The 21,081-nt window shown below is 43.9% G+C and overlaps 1 protein-coding gene across 2 annotated transcripts in view; it reads right to left on the bottom strand.

The window, feature by feature from the left end:
* Window positions 1-2,009: 2,009 nt before the first annotated feature.
* The window catches only part of LOC128696654 (mucin-3A-like), a 37,453-nt gene continuing 18,381 nt past the window's right edge, over window positions 2,010-21,081 (bottom strand). The window contains exons 2-7 of one of the 2 annotated variants that reach the window (XM_070094417.1): window positions 12,256-12,376; window positions 11,242-11,955; window positions 10,694-10,862; window positions 8,443-9,382; window positions 7,308-7,439; window positions 2,010-5,769 (exon numbers count right to left, since the gene is read on the bottom strand). In XM_070094417.1, coding sequence (XP_069950518.1) covers window positions 2,068-5,769; window positions 7,308-7,439; window positions 8,443-9,382; window positions 10,694-10,862; window positions 11,242-11,955; window positions 12,256-12,364 — 5,766 coding nt within the window. In that variant the 5' untranslated portion in view covers window positions 12,365-12,376 and the 3' untranslated portion in view covers window positions 2,010-2,067. Of the gene's footprint in view, window positions 5,770-7,307; window positions 7,440-8,442; window positions 9,383-10,693; window positions 10,863-11,241; window positions 11,956-12,255; window positions 12,561-21,081 lie in introns of those variants that run through there. The other variant, XM_070094418.1, reaches the window with a different exon arrangement.

Genomic DNA, 21,081 nt, shown 5'->3' with positions numbered 1-21,081 from the left:
ATCAACATAGAGGGTATAACATCAACATAGAGTATAACATCAACATAGAGGGTATAACATCAAGATAGAGGGTATAACATCAACATAGAGGGTATAACATCAACATAGAGTATAACATCAACATAGAGGGTATAACATCAACATAGAGGGTATAACATCAAGATAGAGGGTATAGCATCAACATAGAGGGTATAGCATCAACATAGAGGGTATAACATCAACATAGAGGGTATAACATCAACATAGAGGGTATAACATCAACATAGAGGGTTTAGCATCAACACAGAAGGTATAACATCATATTAGAGGGTATCACATTAATAAAGAGTTTATGACATATAAGAGAACTTCACATCAAGACAGAGGGAGGGTTTAACATGAGAGTAGGAGAGGATGACATCAAGGGATGTCTGAGGTATGTAGCTGATGATTTATCATCATTGTGAAGCTTGATACAACAGACAGCAACAGCCCTGCAACCCATCCTGGTCAGTGTTACGTAGCTTCCTCCTCGATTTTCGCTACTTAGGTTACGTTAGGCACAAGTTGTCCTCCAGGAATTAAAAAAAATTATAACATATTACAGCGGAAATGAATAAAATACAAGATAAAACCGTAAACAATTCTGCCGAGCTGGCAGAAAACGGAAGGACTGAACGAAATGGAAATAATTGAGATTTTCACTGTTTCGGGCACCTTTGTCTGTCACCCGTTTGACTGTCTTTACCACAGTGTAATGTTGTGTGTTAGTGAGAGGACGGGTGGCCACAGCATATCATACACATTACTGTTGCGTTGCATCACAAGGTAAGAGAGTAGGGAAGACAGTATTAATACCACCCGAGAGTCACGCTTCTGATAGTGAAGAATTGTGGTCCTCTCTAGTTTATTTATTTATTTAATTTTTATTTCGACATGATACATAGTTGTACAAAGAAATGTAGTGATTGGGTATACATGCCAAAAGCCCCTTGTATGCAGAATATAACTGGGGATACCAGGGTGTTCTCTGACCAGAGCACTAGAGCATCAGAATACTAGAGCAACAGAGAGCTAGAGCACTGGAGCACTATATCCACAAGTTGAAATGGAAACTAGACGAGGCTTCAGTCCATCTTGGATTTATATCAGTCGCTAATGAAAGGAAGAGGAGAGAAGACGGGTCGGGTCAGGTCAAAGGTAGGTGAGACAGCCAAAATCAGGTCACGCGTGTTCCAATGATAAAAACATTTGACAGTGTACGACAATCCCTATTTAAAGGTGGTTGTCATGATCATAACTAAAAAAAATTAAAGGGGTGGAGCAGTAAGGCAGCGGAAGGCCTCAGTCAAATGACCAAAAGCTCCTGCTGTGGGTCATCATGTGACCCGCATCAGGAATCAACAAGACGGCCTTCCTGAAGGCTCGTAGGGTGTAAGATGTTACTGGTGGACGACCAGCTTGTGGGATGGATATGATCTTCAACATGACAGGAAAAAAGGAAGCACTTTTTTCGCGTTCTTTAAGTTTGTTCAGTAAATAGAGGAAAACGATACAGAGTAAACAAATTGTTTTATGTCCAGGTGAAGCGCTCAACTCGTTGGGGTTATAGAGCGCCTGGTGACTGGTAGGCGATCAGGATCAATCCAAGGAAGGGGAGGATAGCTCGAATTCCTGAGCTCAAGAGCTCTTCGCCAGCATCAAGCATGAAGGGAATTTACTCTAAAAAAAAAGTATCAGTGGAAGGAGAAGGGTGAACCAGATTGTTTCGAATTTTATTATATTGACGAGAGACAAGTTAAATATTCTGATTCATGCCTCTGCCATTTTAGGTGTTTATTATTTACCCTTCTATCGGCTTCTTAGATACTTGTATATTGTTCTTTGAACCTTCACTGACGCCTAAATATTGAATCGGCTCTGACTTCTAACTTTCTTAAATGTTCTTTCCTACGATTTAATAATGGTTCATTATGAACTGAAACAGCCTAGCAATCACTTCAAATTTGTGAGATGTTAATATATGTTGTTGTTACAGATACTGTTTAAAAATTTAAGTCTTACATAAGCACTTCGCACAACGTTTTCTCATTTGTTTTTTGCCCGATTCTGCAATTCCTTCTTCAGGTAAAGAGCGAGCGTCTTTAAGGAGGGAAACTGTTTGTAGAGTTCCGTTACTTTGTTATCGGATCCGACTCCTGGAGATGTAAGTTTCTTCTTCCTGGACTGCTTTGTTTTCTCAACACCCCGTGAGAGGTCGCTAGCTACTGAAGGAGGGTTTTGGATCATCATCATGGCTTCGGAGATCGCTTGAAGGTCATCCTCCGTGGAAGCTTCCCGTTTTCGTCTTTTGCCAAGGACGATGGGCAGCCAAAGAGGCAGAAGCGCAGCCGCTCCGTATACGGCCACCGACCCCACGAAGCCTACAGCGTTCCGCAGACGGTTACTGGAGGTGTCGAGGACATCGGAGATAGAGTCAAAGAAGGTCGGAGGCGATGTGGTGGTTGTGGGGGTAGTGGTGGTGGTTGTGGGTGTAGTGGTTGTTGTAGATGTAGTGGCTGTTGTGGTTGTGGATGTTGTAGTAGTGATTGTTGGTTTAGTAGTGGTGGTAATAGTAGTAGTAATTGTTGTAGGAGTAGTTGTTGCTCTTGCAAGGGTGGCTGTTCTTAAGTTTGGAGATGAAGTAGTTGGCAGTGTCGTTTTGGTCGTTTTGCTTGCTGGGGTTGTCGTTATCCTTGAACGAGCGGTAGTTTTTCTTGGTGGAGCCGTTGTCCAGAATGTTATAGATGTGGAGGTGGTTGTTCTTCTCGTGGGAGAGATTGTCTTTGCTGTCGTGACTGGTCTTGTTGTAGTTGGTATTCTTCTTGTGGTTGTTTTCCTTGTTATCGTGGTTGGTTTCCTTGTTGTTGTAGTTGTTCTTGTCGTTGTGATGGTTGGTTTTCTTGTAGTGGTGGTAGAAGTAGTTCTAGTGAAAGGTCTTGTTGTGGGTCTAGTGAACCACTCTGACAAGAAAGTGACATCCAAGTCATTGTGGCCGGGATGTGGACGTGTCTGCGAGAAGAGGCTGGTGGTATCGAGGAAAAGGTCGAAATCATTCTTATTTACACTACTTACTGTCTGCAGACTGGTCGTAACTGTGGTTTTAATTGCATCAGGAAACATCGTGATGAGTGTATTTGGTCGTGGTCCAGTAATGGCAGGTGGAGGAGTAGTCGAAACGAGTCTGTTGAGTGGTACTCTGTTGATGACGATAATAGGGCTGTTAGTAACATTGAGTTTTCTTCTGGAAGGGTCCGTGTTTAACTCGAGGTTAATGACATCAACAACGGAAGGTTGCAGATCCTCTTTAGATTCCAGAGGAATATTCTCAGATGACAGAAAATTGTCTCCATTTTTCCAGCCATTCAGAGCTGAGTAAAGGAAGTTAGTAACGAGAGCAACGTCTGCAGGGGAGTCATCCTTTTTGTTTTGCTCTGTGGTTGTGCTGGCGGTATCTACGATGACTGGGTACACCAGAGTTTCCTCATTACCTGAGGTCAGCGATAACATTATGTGGGCAAGTGAGTTATTTAAGTTGGCTTCAGTCGTTGATATGCTTGGATTGGCAGCAGATGAGCGTCTAACTGTCATGGCCTTCTCTGTTGTTCTTATGATATCTCCCTGACCCTCTTCTGTAAACATCGATGAGGGTTCATCTGGTTTGTCACGGGTCTCGGATTTCTTAGTTTCGGCTGCTGCTTTAATCCCGTCTGGTGCTGGTTTAGTAGAAGCATCGAGTTTGGTGGTTTCCTTTTTGGACTCGCTCTTTAATTTATTGCCATTTTCTGTAAGCTTTAAAGCAGTAGGACTGAATAACGACTCTTTTTGTGCTAAACTTTCAGTCATTATCACATCTAGCTTAGAAAAAGCTGGTTCTTGCGCTGATGCTGGCCGAGGCATGGAAGATGAGTTCTCTTTTTTAAAGTTTGAATTGTTCTTTTTCCTATCCCAGGCTGCAGGAAATTCTGTCCCGGCTCCTTTGTATTTCATTCCCGTCAGGATGCTGAGCCAGTCTTGAGATATTTTAGCCCGTGCTGCGGCCTCCTTGTCACTGAGGTCTCGACGTCTCCTCCCAAGGACCAAGGGTGCCCAGTACGGCCAGAGGGCGGAAGCAAAGGCAATCCCGCTAGGTAAAGCCCCGATGGCAACGGCTTTCATAAAGTTATCCATGTGGCTCCCTGCAGAGGAAGTGATACCTGCGTTCATGTTTTTGGTTGTCGACGACTTCATTTTATCTTTTTTATTGATGCTCTTCGTGTCGCTTCTTTGCTTACCAGCCAATTCATCCTTTACAGGTTCTTGACTTGTTTTATGTACTTCCACCTGTTCAGCCAAATTAACAGTTCTTCGAGCAACGGATTCCTGACTATGATTTTTATTGTTGATCGTAGTATGATTGAGAAGATTTACATCATGACGCTTGCTCTGTTGCCATTCGCTGACGACACTGAATCCCTGCATTGGGTTCTGGTGGGTCCCAGGGCTCCTCTGAGGGTTTGGGCTGCGAGCTAACCCAATGGCCGCCGTTGGTGGGTGTTTTGGGATGCTTAAGCTAGCCGGGTAAATGATTGGGGACCGCCGATTTGAAGACTCACTGGAGTAACGCGTAGGAAAGCTTTTTTGGAATGGGAAAGGATTGCTAGGGATAGGATCGTGGGGAGGCATGCGAGTATTGTGTGGAGGGTACTGGTACTGGGGAAAAAGTGGAGTCACAGTGCTCCTCTCTGACACAGCGTCAGTGAATGCAAGTATTGGTGAAGAACTAGCAGGGAAATAGCTAGTCAGATTACCCACTATTACCTTACGGATGAGGCCACCATAGGTTTTGTTATCTGAAGGCTCGATACGAGGCCTAATAATCTCAAACACTCTGTTAGGTAGAAGACCAAGCACTGAAGGTCTCTTTCCTAGTATATGGTGTAATGAAGTGTTGTACAGCGGCACGACTGGCGGGATGGTAGTGGCTCGGACGAACGAGGGCAAGAGGTCGAGGACTTGGTTGTTATTGAGGATGATACCTTCAGGGTTGGCAAGCTGAGAGCCCCTGATAGAGCCGGATTGCTGACCTCTTTGGGGAATTATGGTGGAAGGTAATGGCACTACTGGCGGAGGAGATGGAGAAGCTGGTGATACCCCAAACTGAGAAGTAAACGAAGAGGGAGCCGGTTGAGGTGTTGTAAAACCAGAAGGTAAGGTTGATGTAGTAGAGATAACTTGTGGAGGCTTGAGGGGCAACTGACTCAGTGGTACAGAAGTCGGGGAAAGAAGTGATGTCAGGAAGTCGGATTCCCCTTCGGAATTTTCACTTATTTCTCCCCTGATGGAGTTTATGGGTGTGAAGCCTAATGGAGATGTCGGTAAGCCTAACGACGAAGATGTTGGTATTAATGGCGTCCCTACCTTAGTGTTCTGACTTTGATTTATCTGTGGCAGAAGCGTTGGCAGGCCGGTTTCATCTTTATCACCAGTCACTCCTCCAATAATGTTGATAATGAAAATATTAACTACATTGGTCTTGGAGGTCGAGTTGATGTTGAGGTTCTCTACACCTATAGTGTTGTTGAGAAGCCTGTTGACGACGGAGCCATCAGGGTGGGGGATGTAGCCGATGGTCGTGTTGCTCTGAGGATTTTTGTTGTACACGACACTAGTGCCCAGCAGGTTGTTGATGGTGGCCTCCAGCTCCCCGAGGTCTGGGATAGTTGAGTTGACCACATTCACTGTGGGATCGTGACCTGGTCCTTCCACCACCTGCAACACCACAACACCAGATGAATACACATTAACGAGTATCAACACTCCTCCTACTCTGCTGACATAGAACATACTTCCTGCTTCGTTTAGTTGAGCATGTTTCTTATCAATGGCAAAATTTCATAACTAAGAGCAATATCTAAATAATATATAACATACATATAACATTTAGATAATTCCTAGAAAGCCTAACCTTTATGCTAGTTCTGGAAGTATGTACCGCTGAATATCTAGAAAATTCACTCACTAACTATATGTAAAACACAGCCACAATAGACAACTTTCCTTTAAGTCTGATAAACCATCCAACTGTTTATCATTTTCTTCATCAAAATACACCTCCTATTAGATTCTTCGAAAACTAACCATAGGCTGGCTAGCTGCATAAGTCAGATGTCGGATAAAAAGGAGTAACCCGAGGCGCTCTATGACCTTAACGAGTTCAGCGCTTTACCCTCCTCCCTGGTGATAATAATAATAATAATAATAATAATAATAATAATAATAATAATAATAATAATAATAATAATAATAATAATAATATATTAATAATGTTGCGGGGTTAGTTATTTTACTGCGGTTGAAAATTTAAATGTTTTTTTTAGCAATTATCTCCATTGAGGACGCGTCTAGTTACAGATAATGTAAACAAACCAAACCACGAGTGGGGATAGAACCCGCGATCAGAGAGTCATAAAACTCTAGACCAACGCGCTAGCCACTGGGCCACCACTGTGACCACAAATGTATTTGTGGTCACAGTGGTGCCTATGCTAAGCTTCCTATGGCGTATAAATATACAGTTCCTAGTTGGACGAATCTTGTAGCCAGCCTGCCCAGTGGCTAGCGCGTTGGTCTGGAGTTTTATGACTGATCGCAGGTTCTATCGCCTGTGGTATGGTTTGTTTGCAATCGTGTCATTACGATTTCGTGAGTCATGAGGATAGATAATGTCTCTAGAAGGAATAAAACGAAAGGCACAATACCGTGACTGAAACAGTACACAAATAATCCGCACATTAAGAGACTGAATCTTACGGCGACGTTTCGGTCCGACTTGGATCATTAAGTAGTTTCAGAAATGACTAGTTAAATGGTCTAAGCAGAACCGAAACGTCTGTGTGCGCGTTATTTGTGTAATGTCTTCAGATATTGAAATTGTGGCTGGAAATTTGTATCAGTCTCTGTACGATCTTCAAACCTCTCATGAACCTTATACAACTTCACCATGAACCTCACCTCATACAACCTCACCATGAACCTTATACAACTTCACCCCCCATCCCCATAACCTCAGTACTACCCCAGAAATTCCAGAACTTCAACACGACCCCAGAATCTCAGCATGGCGTGTAATGCTGGCCTGATGTTAATGGCATGGTGATACTGATGTAGAAAAGTACTCGTACAGTTGGGGAAATTCAAGAAAGTAAACGTTTCGCCACGTGTGGCTCTTCCATCCCATTAGATTCGTGGCGAAACGTTTCCTTTAATAAGTATCCTGTACTGTACATAAATGTCCTAGTACAGCTGACCTGTGCCAGAGCTTCCTGTATTGCGATGGGTGTGGATGAGATGGCCTTGTTGATGGCTGAGTGCACGACACCCTTCAGAGCCTGGATGTCTGTGACGGAGTCGATGCTGGTGTTGAGAAGAATAGCGTCAACCTGGATCACAACACGCAAATATAATTAGATCTCGCCTGTCAATGGTATGTAAGACACGTTTGCGGGTACTAAGACTGGACTGAAAGAAACCCCTGGTGAGCGAAACGTATCCTAATACATGTCTCTCTTACGTAGTTTTTTCGGTGTTAATCAGCAAATTGGACTTGTCAATGGTATATTAAATAACATGTCTCTTATTTATGGCTTAATGGCTGTGAGACTCAACGCTCCTTCAGTCAGGTCTCACACCAGACCTAAATTGGAAAGGACATATTTTAGAATTAAGAATTATTCAGAAACATGAAACAATTAAGATAGGTCTATACTCCTGAAGAGACCATCAGTCCTACCAGAGTGCAAAACATTGTCTCGCTATGGAATTGACAAAGGATCGAACATCCATTGTTTATGAGTCAACGACCCACATTTGTTTACGTTTCTTGAGGCTTTTCCAATGATTTTAGGAAATTTAAGAATATCCACTAAAATTAAGATTTTTTTCCTGGGTGAAAAACATCAGCTTAGAGAAAAGTTGCATAATATCTTATGGATTTTAATAAACTTTTCACTTTTAGCTGTAAAAAATATGTGAAATATTAACACGGGTTTACCTCCTCATATAAAGTATATAAACCAAGTTAGCTTAAATAGTTCTAGCTAGATTACTAGATTTTTTTGAGTAACTTTGCAGTGTCAAGAGTTGTAATATATTGGCATGAATTTTGTTCTCAATTTGTAATAGTAATAGTTGTAACAAGTGACAGTTGTAGTAATGGCGCTGTAAAAAGTGTAAAACTCACTGGCCAGTGAGTTCTTTTACTCTGTAGTGGGTCACGACAAATCTTATAACACACGTTCCGTGAAATGGTATTCTAGATTCTGAAGACGCGAGAATGCATGTTTCTCTTTTTTTATGGGGAATAATACGAAAATTACGTGTTTCCTAAAACAAGAATACAAATTAAATGCATGCGTAGACTATCAGGAAAGGTTTGTGTTTCACCTTGGCATCGGAAAGAAACTGGATGGATGGCTGTGACTGTCCTCCTGTAAGGTTCTTGGTTATGACGATGTTGAAGGTGTCCACCTGATCGCTGCTGCCTGCACGCACAGGATGCTGCAACCTTCCTGCCACCTGCTGGCCTTGACGCCGCTGCAAACTCTGCGACTGCTGCAACTGCGGTCGCGGCTGCTGCTGCGGCTGCTGTACAGGCTGTTGTTGATTATTTTGCGGCTGTTGTAGCTGCTGTCGTTGATTTTGTGACTGTTGTAGCTGTTGTTGATTTTGCGACTGTTGTAACTGTTGTTGATGATGATTTTGCGGCTGCTGTTCATGATTTTGAGGTTGTTGTTGAAGTGTGTGCACAGAGTCGCTCATGGGTGCCTGACGCTGAATAAAGCGGTCCATTAGTCTCTGCATCTCGGGATCTTGCTGCAGCAGCTGCTGTACCACCAGGTGTGCCTGCGGGTTCTGAGTGAGGCGGTACATCTGTTGCTCGAGCTGCTGTGCCAGTTGCTGTGTTTGCTGCGAGTGCAACGGCGGTGGTGGGTACTGCTGCTGTAGCGACGAATAACGCTGCTGTTGCTGTGACATGCGGTGTGAAAGTGCATGTTGTTGCTGCGACTGTGACAAGTATTGTAGAGGCGCATGCTGCTGCTTCAGTGGTTGTGGCATGAGACTTAGAGAAGCATGCTGCAGCTGCTGTTGCTGTGGTGAGTAGTGCTGTGCGGGCTGTAGCGAGTAGTGCTGTACAGGCTGTGGCGAGTAGTGCTGTGCAGGCTGTGGCGAGTGCTGATGCTTCGGGGGAAATCTGTGGGAATGTTTATTATCTGATGTGAACTGCTGTGGCAGGTTTGGGAACTTGTTTAGTGGAGGGGAGCTGGAACCAGACGAGGGAGGGATGTACCGCACTTCCTGGGTCCCCTTCACCTCCGCCACACTGCTGCAAGAGTACACACAACATTACTGGTCTAATAACAATTGATTTATATACATACATACATACATATATATATATATATATATATATATATATATATATATATATATATATATATATATATATATATATATATATATATATATTTTATTCGCCGGTATTCTCCCGGCCCGGGTCTTTTCCAAGTAGTGGTGACCCGGCCTTGGCTCCCTATCTGGGGAGTGTCTCGAGACTTAACCTTGGCTCCCTATCTGGGGAGTGTCTCGAGACTTAAGTCTCCCATGGGAGGAGGGACAAGTACCTCCTCATCTTTGGGACCAAGTGTCCCCAGGCCTAGCCACATTCCCCGCCCTCACGGGGCTCGTAGGGAGAAGCTAGGCATCTGGTCTGCCATCTACCCTGCCTCGAAGGGGCTCGTAGGGATGGCAGCCTTAAGAGCTGCAGATGGTAGCTAGCTCAGGCCATGACGTCGTTAGTTGATTCGTCAGAGAAATATATATATATATATATATATATATATATATATATATATATGTATATCTATATATATATATATGTATATATATATAATGTATATATATATTTATATATATATATATATATATATATGTATATGTATATATATATATATATATATATATATATATATAATTTATATATATCTGTATATATATATATATATATATATATATATATATATATATATATATATATATATATATATATATATATATTTCTCAGACGAATCAACTAACGACGTCATGGCGTTTATTTGTGGAGTCGGGATGAGTGACTGATTCTTGGCAACACTCTCAGGTAATCAAACATTGCTTCTAACGAGGTTAGTTAACTTTGTCAACAACAAACAATCACCTCTCTCCTAAAACAACCACAACCCCTTCAACAACAAACAATCACCACCCCTCCAACAACAATCACCTTCCTTCAACAACAATCACCTCTCCACCAACAAACACCACCCCTCCCATAACCATTACACCACACACACACACACACACACACACACGGGCGAGTCTCCTTACACCCACTGTCCCTGTTAACCTTCAGTAAAAAGGTACCTGGGAGTTAGTCGATCGTTGTGGGTCGCATCCTGGGAAATGATCAAGCACTACAAACTACTGAGCAACTCGAATGTCTCTCAAATGACCTAATGATGCACTTTCTGTGCCCAAAGTACACGATACACACACACACACACACACACACACACACACACACACACACACACACACACACACACACACACACACACACACACACCACACCTCACGACTACCATCCTCTGAATCTCACCTTAAGGTGGTAGAGAGAACATCAGTGTGGTGATCCCAGTAGTAGTAGTCGTCGTAGTCGTTGTGGTCAAGGTGGTCGTCCTCGTCACCATAGTAAGCTAGTGTGTTGATCCTCTGTGTGGACTCTCCCTCCTCCTCCCCCCTCGGACTCCATTTGTTCTCTGAACCAACTACACAATGTCATGTTAATAATAATAATAATGTGTTTCGGTCACTGTACGATACGAGAGAGGTATCGCTGTATACTAAGAACCCAGCCTGCTCTACATCAATGCACTCAAAAGGAATAGTGCAGTAAACATTTTTGATGTAGTTACATATCAGTGTTCAATATTTGCAGCCAGTCAAAAGAGGCATTTACACGGAAATTAATATCACAGTTTCTAAATTATATTTTTAATGGCTTAGCAAGATTATTATTTGAGAATATTTTTTTTTAGGCTTAATGGTTTAATAGTGAATGTGCTCCTGGTCATATGACCCCCTTCCCACTCTACATACACACATTGCTTTCTAGTTCAGTGCTTTTAATAAAGCCATTATATTTACCGTGAGGTGCTCCTCTCTTGGAGCCAAACTTGGATAAGACCATCATCTCCAGGGTTGAGGCTGGCTTCAGGAGGCTGAAGTTGTTGGTACCATGTGCAGGAGACGCAGCAGGATAGTTAGCAGAAGGCTCGACATTATGGTCCGCAGAAGAGCCGACAGGATGTCCAACAGAAGACCCAATAGCCTCCTGTACCACCTCGTCATCACCTTCAGTGGCCGGAATGATATGGTGTTGAGCAAGGGTGAGGTTGTTTACGTCAGAGGTGTCAACAAAGCCCAGTTGTGACGAAATGGTGCCAGGGGTACTGACCTCCCCGGGGGTGGTTTTATCTGCCCCCTGGAAGGAAGGAGCACCTGGGGCAACCACTCCTGAGTCTGCGTTCCCTGAGGTGCCGTTGTTCCTTATTCCTGGCACACCCTCAGGGAAAGCAAATTGCGTCATCACCACTGGTGTGTCCCTCCGGCCTGCCTCCGGGGGTAAAGCATACTGAGTCATCACTACCGGGATGTCTTGTGGTCCCTGGGGGAGAGTATAGTGAGTCATGACCACAGGGGTGTCTCGGGGGCCCACAGGACGCCTGGGAAGAAGGACATTCAACTTATTGTTCCTCACAGGGACTCCCTCGTGGTCTGACTTAGGTGTTTCAGCCAGAAAAGCATTGACAGCGTCTGCTACATGAGTGTTCCTTGCCAGGGCGCGACCTTCCGCGGCGTCTGACCAAATTCAAGGACAAGAAAGAGTTCGGTCTTTAATTTTGAGTTTCGAAGATAAACAAGAGTTTCTAAATCCTAATATCTGAATTTTTCTCACTAAAAGATTATTCAATATAAATAGGCATTCAATATTATAAAGAATAAAAAAGTGGAATATAGGAGAATGAAACTCATGACTTTTCGGTCTTCAGTGTGTCTAGTTAATAGTCCCAGTTGGACTGAAACATCGTCATAAGTTTCATACTCGTGCGGGTTATTTTATGTATTATTCAATAATATATTTGTGGAGGCGCGTCTTACCTGCCACAGCGTCGAGGCTGACCAGGACTTGAGAGGCTGCAGCAGTGAGTGATAAGGTGACCACCACTACCACTACCACCGTCCATACTCTGTCACTGATGACACTCATACTGCTGATCACCTGAGGGATACACAATGGGAGTCACTCGCTCATATCTTCACTATCATTTGCTGTATAGCCCTTGTGGCTTAGCGCTTCTTTTTGATTATAATAATTCACTATCATTTGTTTAGATCTTTTATACTCCGATGCCGTTAATCTATTGTTTGTATCTTTTCCTGGTATACTCGAGGATCCGTCTGGATTCAAGGTCCTCCATATATAAAATGGCCAGTACTGCACTAAGGGGTGAGTCCATGGCTAGCTCGAACAGTGTTGTCTTGAAATCTATAACAGTTATAACGAACACAGTTCGACGAGGTACTCAAGAATCTTTCTTAGTAAGACCCGCAACATACTCCAAAAGTCAAAGTCTTCAAATTCTGTCCTAAAATTTGTATTAATAAAGCCACTAGGTGGCGAAACGTCTACAATACCCAGATGTTGCACATGTGTCTTAATTTTCATCATTCTTGTACAACTTGTCAAACACTGCAACATTGTGGAATCTTGATTCTGAGGACATGTACATAACCTTCACGGCTACGACCACTACTATTACAGCTAACCCATCTCTTTGGGTATGACCTACTTCCACTGGGGAATCCCGCCTACTAGTGACTATGCCTTCAACATGACTCACGAAATCGTAATGACACGATTACAAACAAACCATACCACGGGCGGGATTTGAACCCGCGGTCAGAGAGTCTCAAAACTCCAGTGGCTAACGCGATGGTCTGGAGTTTTGAGACTCTCTGACCGCGGGTTCAAATCCCTCCCGTGGTATGGTTTACTATGCCTTCGTCTGCTACACGTCCCCTTTCCATCTATAGAAGCGCCAACCTCCGTGCCACTGGATGGCAAAACTTCTACAATAAAAATACCCAGATGTTGCACATGTGTCTTTCACCTTGCTTTATAGTTTACCGAAGACCCAAAAGTCAAATGAGATCTTGTATTGACAGCGCCCCACACAGGCTAACAGAAGTTTCGGTTACGATAAATCAGGCTCACCTGAAGCATTCGGAAGACCTCCTTAACCGGAGGGATCTCGACATGAGTGACAAGAATGATGATACAGAGGTACCTGTACCTTACCAGGATTTTGAGCCTCCTCGAACTATGCGTTCGTTATAACTTTTAGATTCGAAGACAAGTATAAATAACTGTTCGGGCTAGCCAAGGACTCACCCCATTATCCCTCACTGTATTAAGTAAAAGTCGATTTTTATTGTAGATATTTATTAACAAACATGTTACGCAATAACAAATATACACGTGATTAAAAGATAAAGCCGAATTCCTTAAGTAAGCTGCAGAGTTCACACTCCTCTCCCTCAACACCGGGCGCTATCTCCACGTTTCTGACACTGCTGTCGTTGTTTATGAAGGGGTTACTATCGTTGTACCTGGCGATAGTGCTGTCGCTCACATCATTATCGCCGTCCCTGGTGATGTTACTGCCGCTCGTGACGTCATCATCGTTGTCCCTGGTGGCGTTGCTGTCGCTCGCGACGTCATTAACGTTGTCCGTCGTGGCGTTGCTGTCGCTCGCGACGTCATTATCGTTGTCCCTGGTGGCGTTGCTGTCGCTCGCGACGTCATTATCGTTGTCCCTCGTGGCGTTGCTGTCGCTTGAAAAGTCATCATCGCCGTCTCTCGTGGTGTCTAGATTATTTCTGCTGTTGTGAATATTTCCCAGGTCGTAACTCTCACCGGCGTCACTGTCACTATCTTCTGCTTCATCATCTTGCAAGGCTCTCGCGGCTTTCTTCCAAGCAATAATGTCGCGTCTGAGATGTGGCAGACATCTGTAGGAGCCATGGCCTAGGGGGGCCCTGGTGAAGGGGTCTGTGGGTGACACCAACAGCAGGTAGATCAGTGTCGACTTGTCCACCATCATGTTGGAAGAACGAAGCAACACTGGCATCTCCATCACCGCCTGCGTCACACTGTCCACGAACTCCTCCGGGCAGTTCGACAGCAGCGACTTAAGAGGCACTGGAAGATGATGGTATAATAACCCTGACTTTGCTGCCTGTTGACCGAGGGAAGTCAGTACTTGTGCATGATCATGCTGCAGAACTTTAGAAATATAATTGTATTTGTACTGAACGGATAGCACCTGGAAAAGAGCATCCAACTTAGAAACGACCCAGAAGCAGCTGCTGGGATGTTTGTTTTGCAAAATGGGGCCCACGTTAACGAAGGAATTCATGGTGGTGACCAGGGAAGCTGCGGCGACCTGAGCCAGGCCAGGACTCTGGTAAGCCTTCTTCGTGGGTAGCTTCGTGAGCATCATCGTGAATTGGTAAATGATATCAAAGAAATCCCATATCGCGAGCGGTGCACTGAGTAAACCTGCCCGAAGAAGCTTCTCTGTCTCTTCTGCTTTCTGGCTCAAGAGTTTCACCAGATGACTGAAGAATGCTGCTTCTGGGCCAATCGTCAGGTTAGTGACTTGGAGCACAGCGGCAGCAGAGACGGCATCCAGGTAAAAGTACTTGCGTAATTTATACAGCACATGGACGAGGGAGTTGAACAGGCTTTCTTTTAAGCCAGAAGACATTATATGGTCCAATTCTATGTATGCACTAGTATATACTAGCCCAGTAGCAACTAGTTGGCCGAGGGTAGCATTCAGGAAGTCCGCATCTGGCCACATGGCAATGAAGCGAATCATCTGCGCACGTAGGTGTACGTTGGGGCACAGTTCAGCATCAGTGTACATTTTAAGTATCCAGGGCTTTAAGTTACCAGCCCTCAACAATTCAATGTCTATTATGTTCCCTGTCTGCCAGTAGCTCACTAATTCCACCACAATCCATAGGACGCTCTCCCACTGACCTGTTATCCGAACCGACTTCGTTCCGATACACAATGATAGAGTCACTGCTAAAAACACCCCAAGATTCGCATTATGGATGGCTACCACGGCTGGTTCTTCATTACGCAGATTAGTATGTAGCTCGTTCTCAACTCTTTTCATGATCTCTAAAAAAATATGAACAGAGATTTTACTAGGATCGATATTTGAAACAGCTTTAAGAAATGCATCCATTTCTGTAATGATATGATTGGTTTCCATTTCAAAGGATGAAACAACAATGTGTGAGAAACCAATGTACTGCAGTCTTTATAGTTCTCAGCGTCAGGTGAGTCAGCGGAGATTACGATGAAAAAACAGTGTCTTTATAGTCTTTATAGTCCTCAGCGAGGTGAGGTGAAATCACCTTCTGAAAAACAACACTGAGGCAGGCCTACTGGCCCAAACTAGGCAGGTCCTTCTCTAAATCAACCATTCCCACCCACTCATTTGCCCAACATTTTCCCAAAGCTACCCAAGAATTACCTTCGATGCCTCAGGTCCTGTTGTAAATGGTATGGATTACCGACATTTGAAGATTACACAAGAAAAGAGGAACACTGCAGCAGGCCTGTTGGCCCATATTAGGCAGGTCCTTTACAATTCATCCCACTAACAAAACATTTGCCCAACCCAATTTTCAATGCTACCCAAGAATTAAGCTCTGATGTGCAAGTCCCACTCAAATCCAACCCCTCCCACTCATGTACTTATCCAACCTAAACTTGAAGCTACCCAAAGTCTTAGCCTCAATAACCCAACTAGGTAGACTGTTGTTAGGTAAGACACATATGCAACAGTTAGGTATCTTTATTTCGAAACGTTTCGCCTACACAGCAGGCTTCTTCAGTCGAGTACAGAAAAGTTGATAGAAGCAGAAGATACTTGAAGACGATGTAATCAGTCCATCACCCTTAAAGTTTTGAGGTGGTCAGTCCCTCAGTCTGGAGAAGAGCATTGTTCCATAGTATGAAACAATGTTTCATCCCATCCCACATGAGTGGGATGGGTTGGATTTGAGTGGGACTTGCACATCGGAGCTTATTTCTTGGGTAGCATTGAAAATTGGGTAGGTCAAATGTTTGTTAGTGGGATGAATTGTAAAGGACCTGCCTAGTATGGGCCAACAGGCCTGCTGCAGTGTTCCTCCTTTCTTATGTTCTTATGTTCTTATGTTGTAGGTTCTGCCACAAACTGCTTCAAAAAACAATAAGAACATAAGAACATAAGAAAGGAGGAACACTGCAGCAGGCCTGTTGGCCCATACTAGGCAGGTCCTTTACAATTCATCCCACTAACAAACATTTGACCTACCCAATTTTCAATGCTACCCAAGAAATAAGCTCTGATGTGCAAGTCCCACTCAAATCCAACCCCTCCCACTCATGTACTTATCCAACCTAAATTTGAAACTACCCAAAGTCCTAGCCTCAATAACCCAACTAGGTAGACTGTTCCACTCATCAACTACCCTATTTCCAAACCAATACTTGCCTATGTCCTTTCTAAATCTAAACTTATCTAATTTAAATCCATTACATAAGAACATAAGAATGTAGGAACACTGCAGAAGGCCTACTGGCCCATACGAGGCAGGTCCTTATCAAAACGACATCTACCTAAAGCTACTCAAGAAATAACTCCCGCACCCCCCAACACCAATCAAACCCAGCCCCTCCCGCTCATATATTTGTCCAGTCTCTTCTTAAAGCTACCCAAGGTCCTAGCCTCTATCACCCCACTGGGAAGACTGTTCCACGCATCTACAACTCTGTTAGAAAACCAGTACTTACCTATGTCCTTTCTAAATCTAAATTTATCCAACTTAAATCCATTATTCCTGGTTCTTACCTGGTTCGACACCCTCAGTACTTTATTAATGTCTCCCTTGTTTATGCCCGTCATCCACTTATACACCTCAATGATATCTCCCCTCATTCTACGCCTCTCCAGAGAGTGGAGATTTAAGGCTTTAAGTCTATCTTCATTCACAGTTGGTGACTGTTCGTACACATTCTACACCAGAGCACTGCTTACTCACGATGCATTACTCTAACAGAGTAAAGATCAAACCAGCGAGTGGCACAACCAATGAGTCGTCCAAACTAGCACTTGCAGCTGTCGTTAGTGGCAGGCTGCAAGCCAAATGTAACGCGATTTTATCGCTCAAAGAGGCCTTTGTTGTCGTCTGTACAGACGACACAGAGGCTGAGAAACTACTTACCACCACTGCTACTACCACTCTACGAGACCAGGGATTTCTTGTCTTGACTTCCCCAGCACTGAGGGCCAGGAGAACTGTGTTCCTCAAGCGACTCGACAACCTTATCACTGTACAGGCCACTGAAGAAATCAAGTCATCTATCGAAGCAAAGAACCCTTGGGCCAAGGTGGACTTCATTACTAAAATACCCAATGCTTCATCCATGCTGAAGGTTACCTTCAGTGACGTCAACATGGCAGCCAGAGCTCTCGCTGAGGGCCTGGCTATTCACTACTTCCACATCAACCCAGCCTTCATCGAAGCAGAGAAATTCCAACATATCTCACAGTGCTATAATTGTTACTCATACTTACACACCACAAATGATTGTCCTACCAAGGACAAGAAGTTCTGCTCCACCTGTGGCCGTGAGGGTCATGACTTCAAGAATTGCACTACTGCTTCACCACCTAAATGCTTGAACTGCAAGAATGACCACCATACTCTTGCTGCCAGGTGCCCTACCAGAAGAGACATACTCAAGAAACAACAACAACAAAAGAAACCCAACCCACAAGCAACCACATATTCTGCTATCGCCAAGCTTCAAGCAGACACTACCAAGATACTACATGCCACGCAAGCTGCTCCCACCACTTCCCTGCCAGCACCTACTGCCGACTCCACCAAGATTCTTTGTTGCATTATGTATGCTCATGTACAGAATGCAGCTGAGCCTGGTTCCTTCAACACCACCATCAATGAACTTTTCAAACTAAACAATATGCCTGGCCTCACATTCCCTGCATCACCACCTTCCACTGAGATCCTAAAATCTACTGCAAATATTACCAGCATCACCGCTGCTCCACCGCTGTCACAACCTCCACTAGACACAGAGATGGACCAATCAGAGACCTCTGAGACGTCGGCAAAACCCACCAATGAGAGTCCACTACCGCTTTCATCCACTGCTAGAGCAACTGACCAGTCGGAAATCTTGCCTTCACCAGTTCAGCCACCAGCCAAGAAAGCAAAAACACAAGACACTGCGGATGCACCTCACGGTGCCACTGTCACTGACACTGCTGCACCACAACGGGTCCGATATCTGAAGGGTGTATACTTCTACACAACCAAGGAGTATAAGAACACAATGCTGTCTTCAGAAATCCATCATCACCTCCAGGACGGAACAGTCAAGTATACCTACGACCAAACTGCTACATACACCACTGAAGACATGACCAGACTACTCACTGCCAACACCCAACACCTTGTGGAAGTCAAGTACACCTCAAAGAGGAAATTCAAGATGCTTCAGAATAGGGACCTTGAAGACGGTACCCTCGTCTAGCACGACTATCCATGACCATTCACCCAGCACTTTGCTGTCCGATAAAGCTGGGGTGTGGCTCCAATCAACCCTGTAACTGCTGCCTCTGCCCGACTGCGCTTCTCTTTGGGGAAGTCAGCTCAAGATAGAAGAAGACGACATCCTCCAACCGGAGGGCCAAGAAAGAAGAAAGATGATTATCGTCACCCCCCACCCGGGGGGCCACTGCCGGGTCACCATCTGGAGAAGACCTGGGCCAGAAGGACCTGCGAATCAACATGAATGAAAATGAACACCAACACACGACACTCCACACAGGAGAGCACAGCGCTAGCATGATCGACACCATGCATTGCCCTTCTAGGGCATGGTTGGTGCCAGAGCCCGAGTTTGTACCTTACAAGATGAGGGGGGTACTTGTGCCTCCTCCCATGGGAGACTTAGGTCTCAGACACTCCCTAGACAGGGAGCCAGTGCCGGGCCACCACTTGGAAGGGCCCGGGCCGGGAAAATACCGGCGAATCTTTAACAACAACAACTTCATACGGGAGGTTCCTTACACAGTAAATCATTTTAGTCATTCTTCTCTGTATGTTCTCTAATGAGTCTATGTCCATCCTGTAGTAAGGGGACCAAAACTGAGCAGCATAATCTAAATGAGGCCTCACTAGTGATGTATAGAGCTGTAAAATAACTTTTGGACTTCTGTTACTTATACTTCTTGAGATAAATCCAAGTAATCTGTTGGCCTTGTTGCGCACACTGAGGCACTGCTGTCTTGGCTTTAGATTTCTGTTTACCATGACTCCCAAGTCTTTTTCACATTCTGTATGACCAAGCTCTACTTCACCTAGATTATAGCTTCGAGGGTTATTTTCATTACCAAGGGGAAGTACCTTACACTTATCCACATTAAATTTCATCTGCCATTTCTCAGACCAAGACATTAATTTGTTCAAATCGTCCTGGAGTTCATTGATATCCTCCTCAGAGTGAATTATACGGCCTATCTTTGTATCATCAGCAAACTTACTCATGTCACTAGTAATCCCTTCATCAAGGTCATTAATGTAAATTATGAACAGTAGGGGCCCTAAAACTGATCCTTGTGGAACGCCACTAGTGACTAATCCCCATTCAGATTTCACTCCATTAATGGTAACTCTCTGCTTTCTATTGGTAAGCCATGCCTCAATCCATGCTAGAACTTTACCTCCTATACCATGAGCTGCCACTTTTCTTAAGAGTCTCTTGTGAGGTACTCTGTCGAAGGCTTTACTAAAATCCAAATAAACAATATCATATTCCTTATCACTGTCAACTGCCTCAAATGTTCTATTGAAGAACGTCAGTAAGTTTGTCAGGCAGGAACGACCTCTCGTGAATCCATGCTGAGATTCATTTATCAAGTTATGCTCTTCAAGGTGACTTCTGATAATGTCAGCTATAATTGATTCTAATAACTTGCCCACTATAGATGTCAGGCTTATTGGACGGTAATTTGAAGGAGTGGACTTATCCCCTGATTTGAATATAGGAACCACATTAGCCATCTTCCACATCTCTGGCACAACACTGGTAAGGATGGACGCATTGAATACACTCGTTAATGGCTGACTAAGCTCCATCTTGCATTCCTTAAGTACCCTTGAAAACAACTCATCGGGTCCCGGGGACTTATTTTGTTTCAGTTTGTCTATCTGTTTAATAACCATGTCCCTCGTGACAGTAATATTAGTTAACTTAAATTCATCAGGAACTAAATAATTGTTAATTACTGGAATCTCATTTACATCTTCCTGTGTAAAAACTGACAAAAAATAGCCATTAAATAAGGAACACATTTCCAGTTCATTATCCGTCAGCTGTCCATTCCCAGATTTCAGAGGTCCTACTTTTTCCTTCACCTTCGTCCTATACACTTGAAAGAACCCCTTTGGATTAGCAACTCTAATTTCATAGTCACGTTTAGCCTTTCTAATCGCCTTTTTTACTTCTCTTTTAAGCTGATCATGGCAATATAAACACAAATGCAGTATGTGATGAATGGTTTGAAAAACCGACAAGTTGAAGATTGAGACACTTATGCAGCATATGGGAATCTTTATTCAGGAAACGTTTCGCCACACAGTGGCGCCACTGTGTGGCGAAACGTTTCCTGAATAAAGATTCCCATATGCTGCATAAGTGTCTCAATCTTCAACTTGTCGGTTTTTCAAACCATTCATCACAACTGTCAGACACGGCAGCATCATGGGGTCTTGTTACAAAGAATTCTTCAACACTTGTTCAACCTTTGGACGAAGACCTACTTCGAC

The sequence above is a fragment of the Cherax quadricarinatus genome, chromosome 46 (assembly GCF_038502225.1).
Source record: "Cherax quadricarinatus isolate ZL_2023a chromosome 46, ASM3850222v1, whole genome shotgun sequence".
Classification (NCBI taxonomy): Eukaryota; Metazoa; Arthropoda; class Malacostraca; order Decapoda; family Parastacidae; genus Cherax; species Cherax quadricarinatus.
Note: the sequence above shows the minus strand (reverse complement) of the source record. Positions and strands in the feature narration are given on the sequence as shown.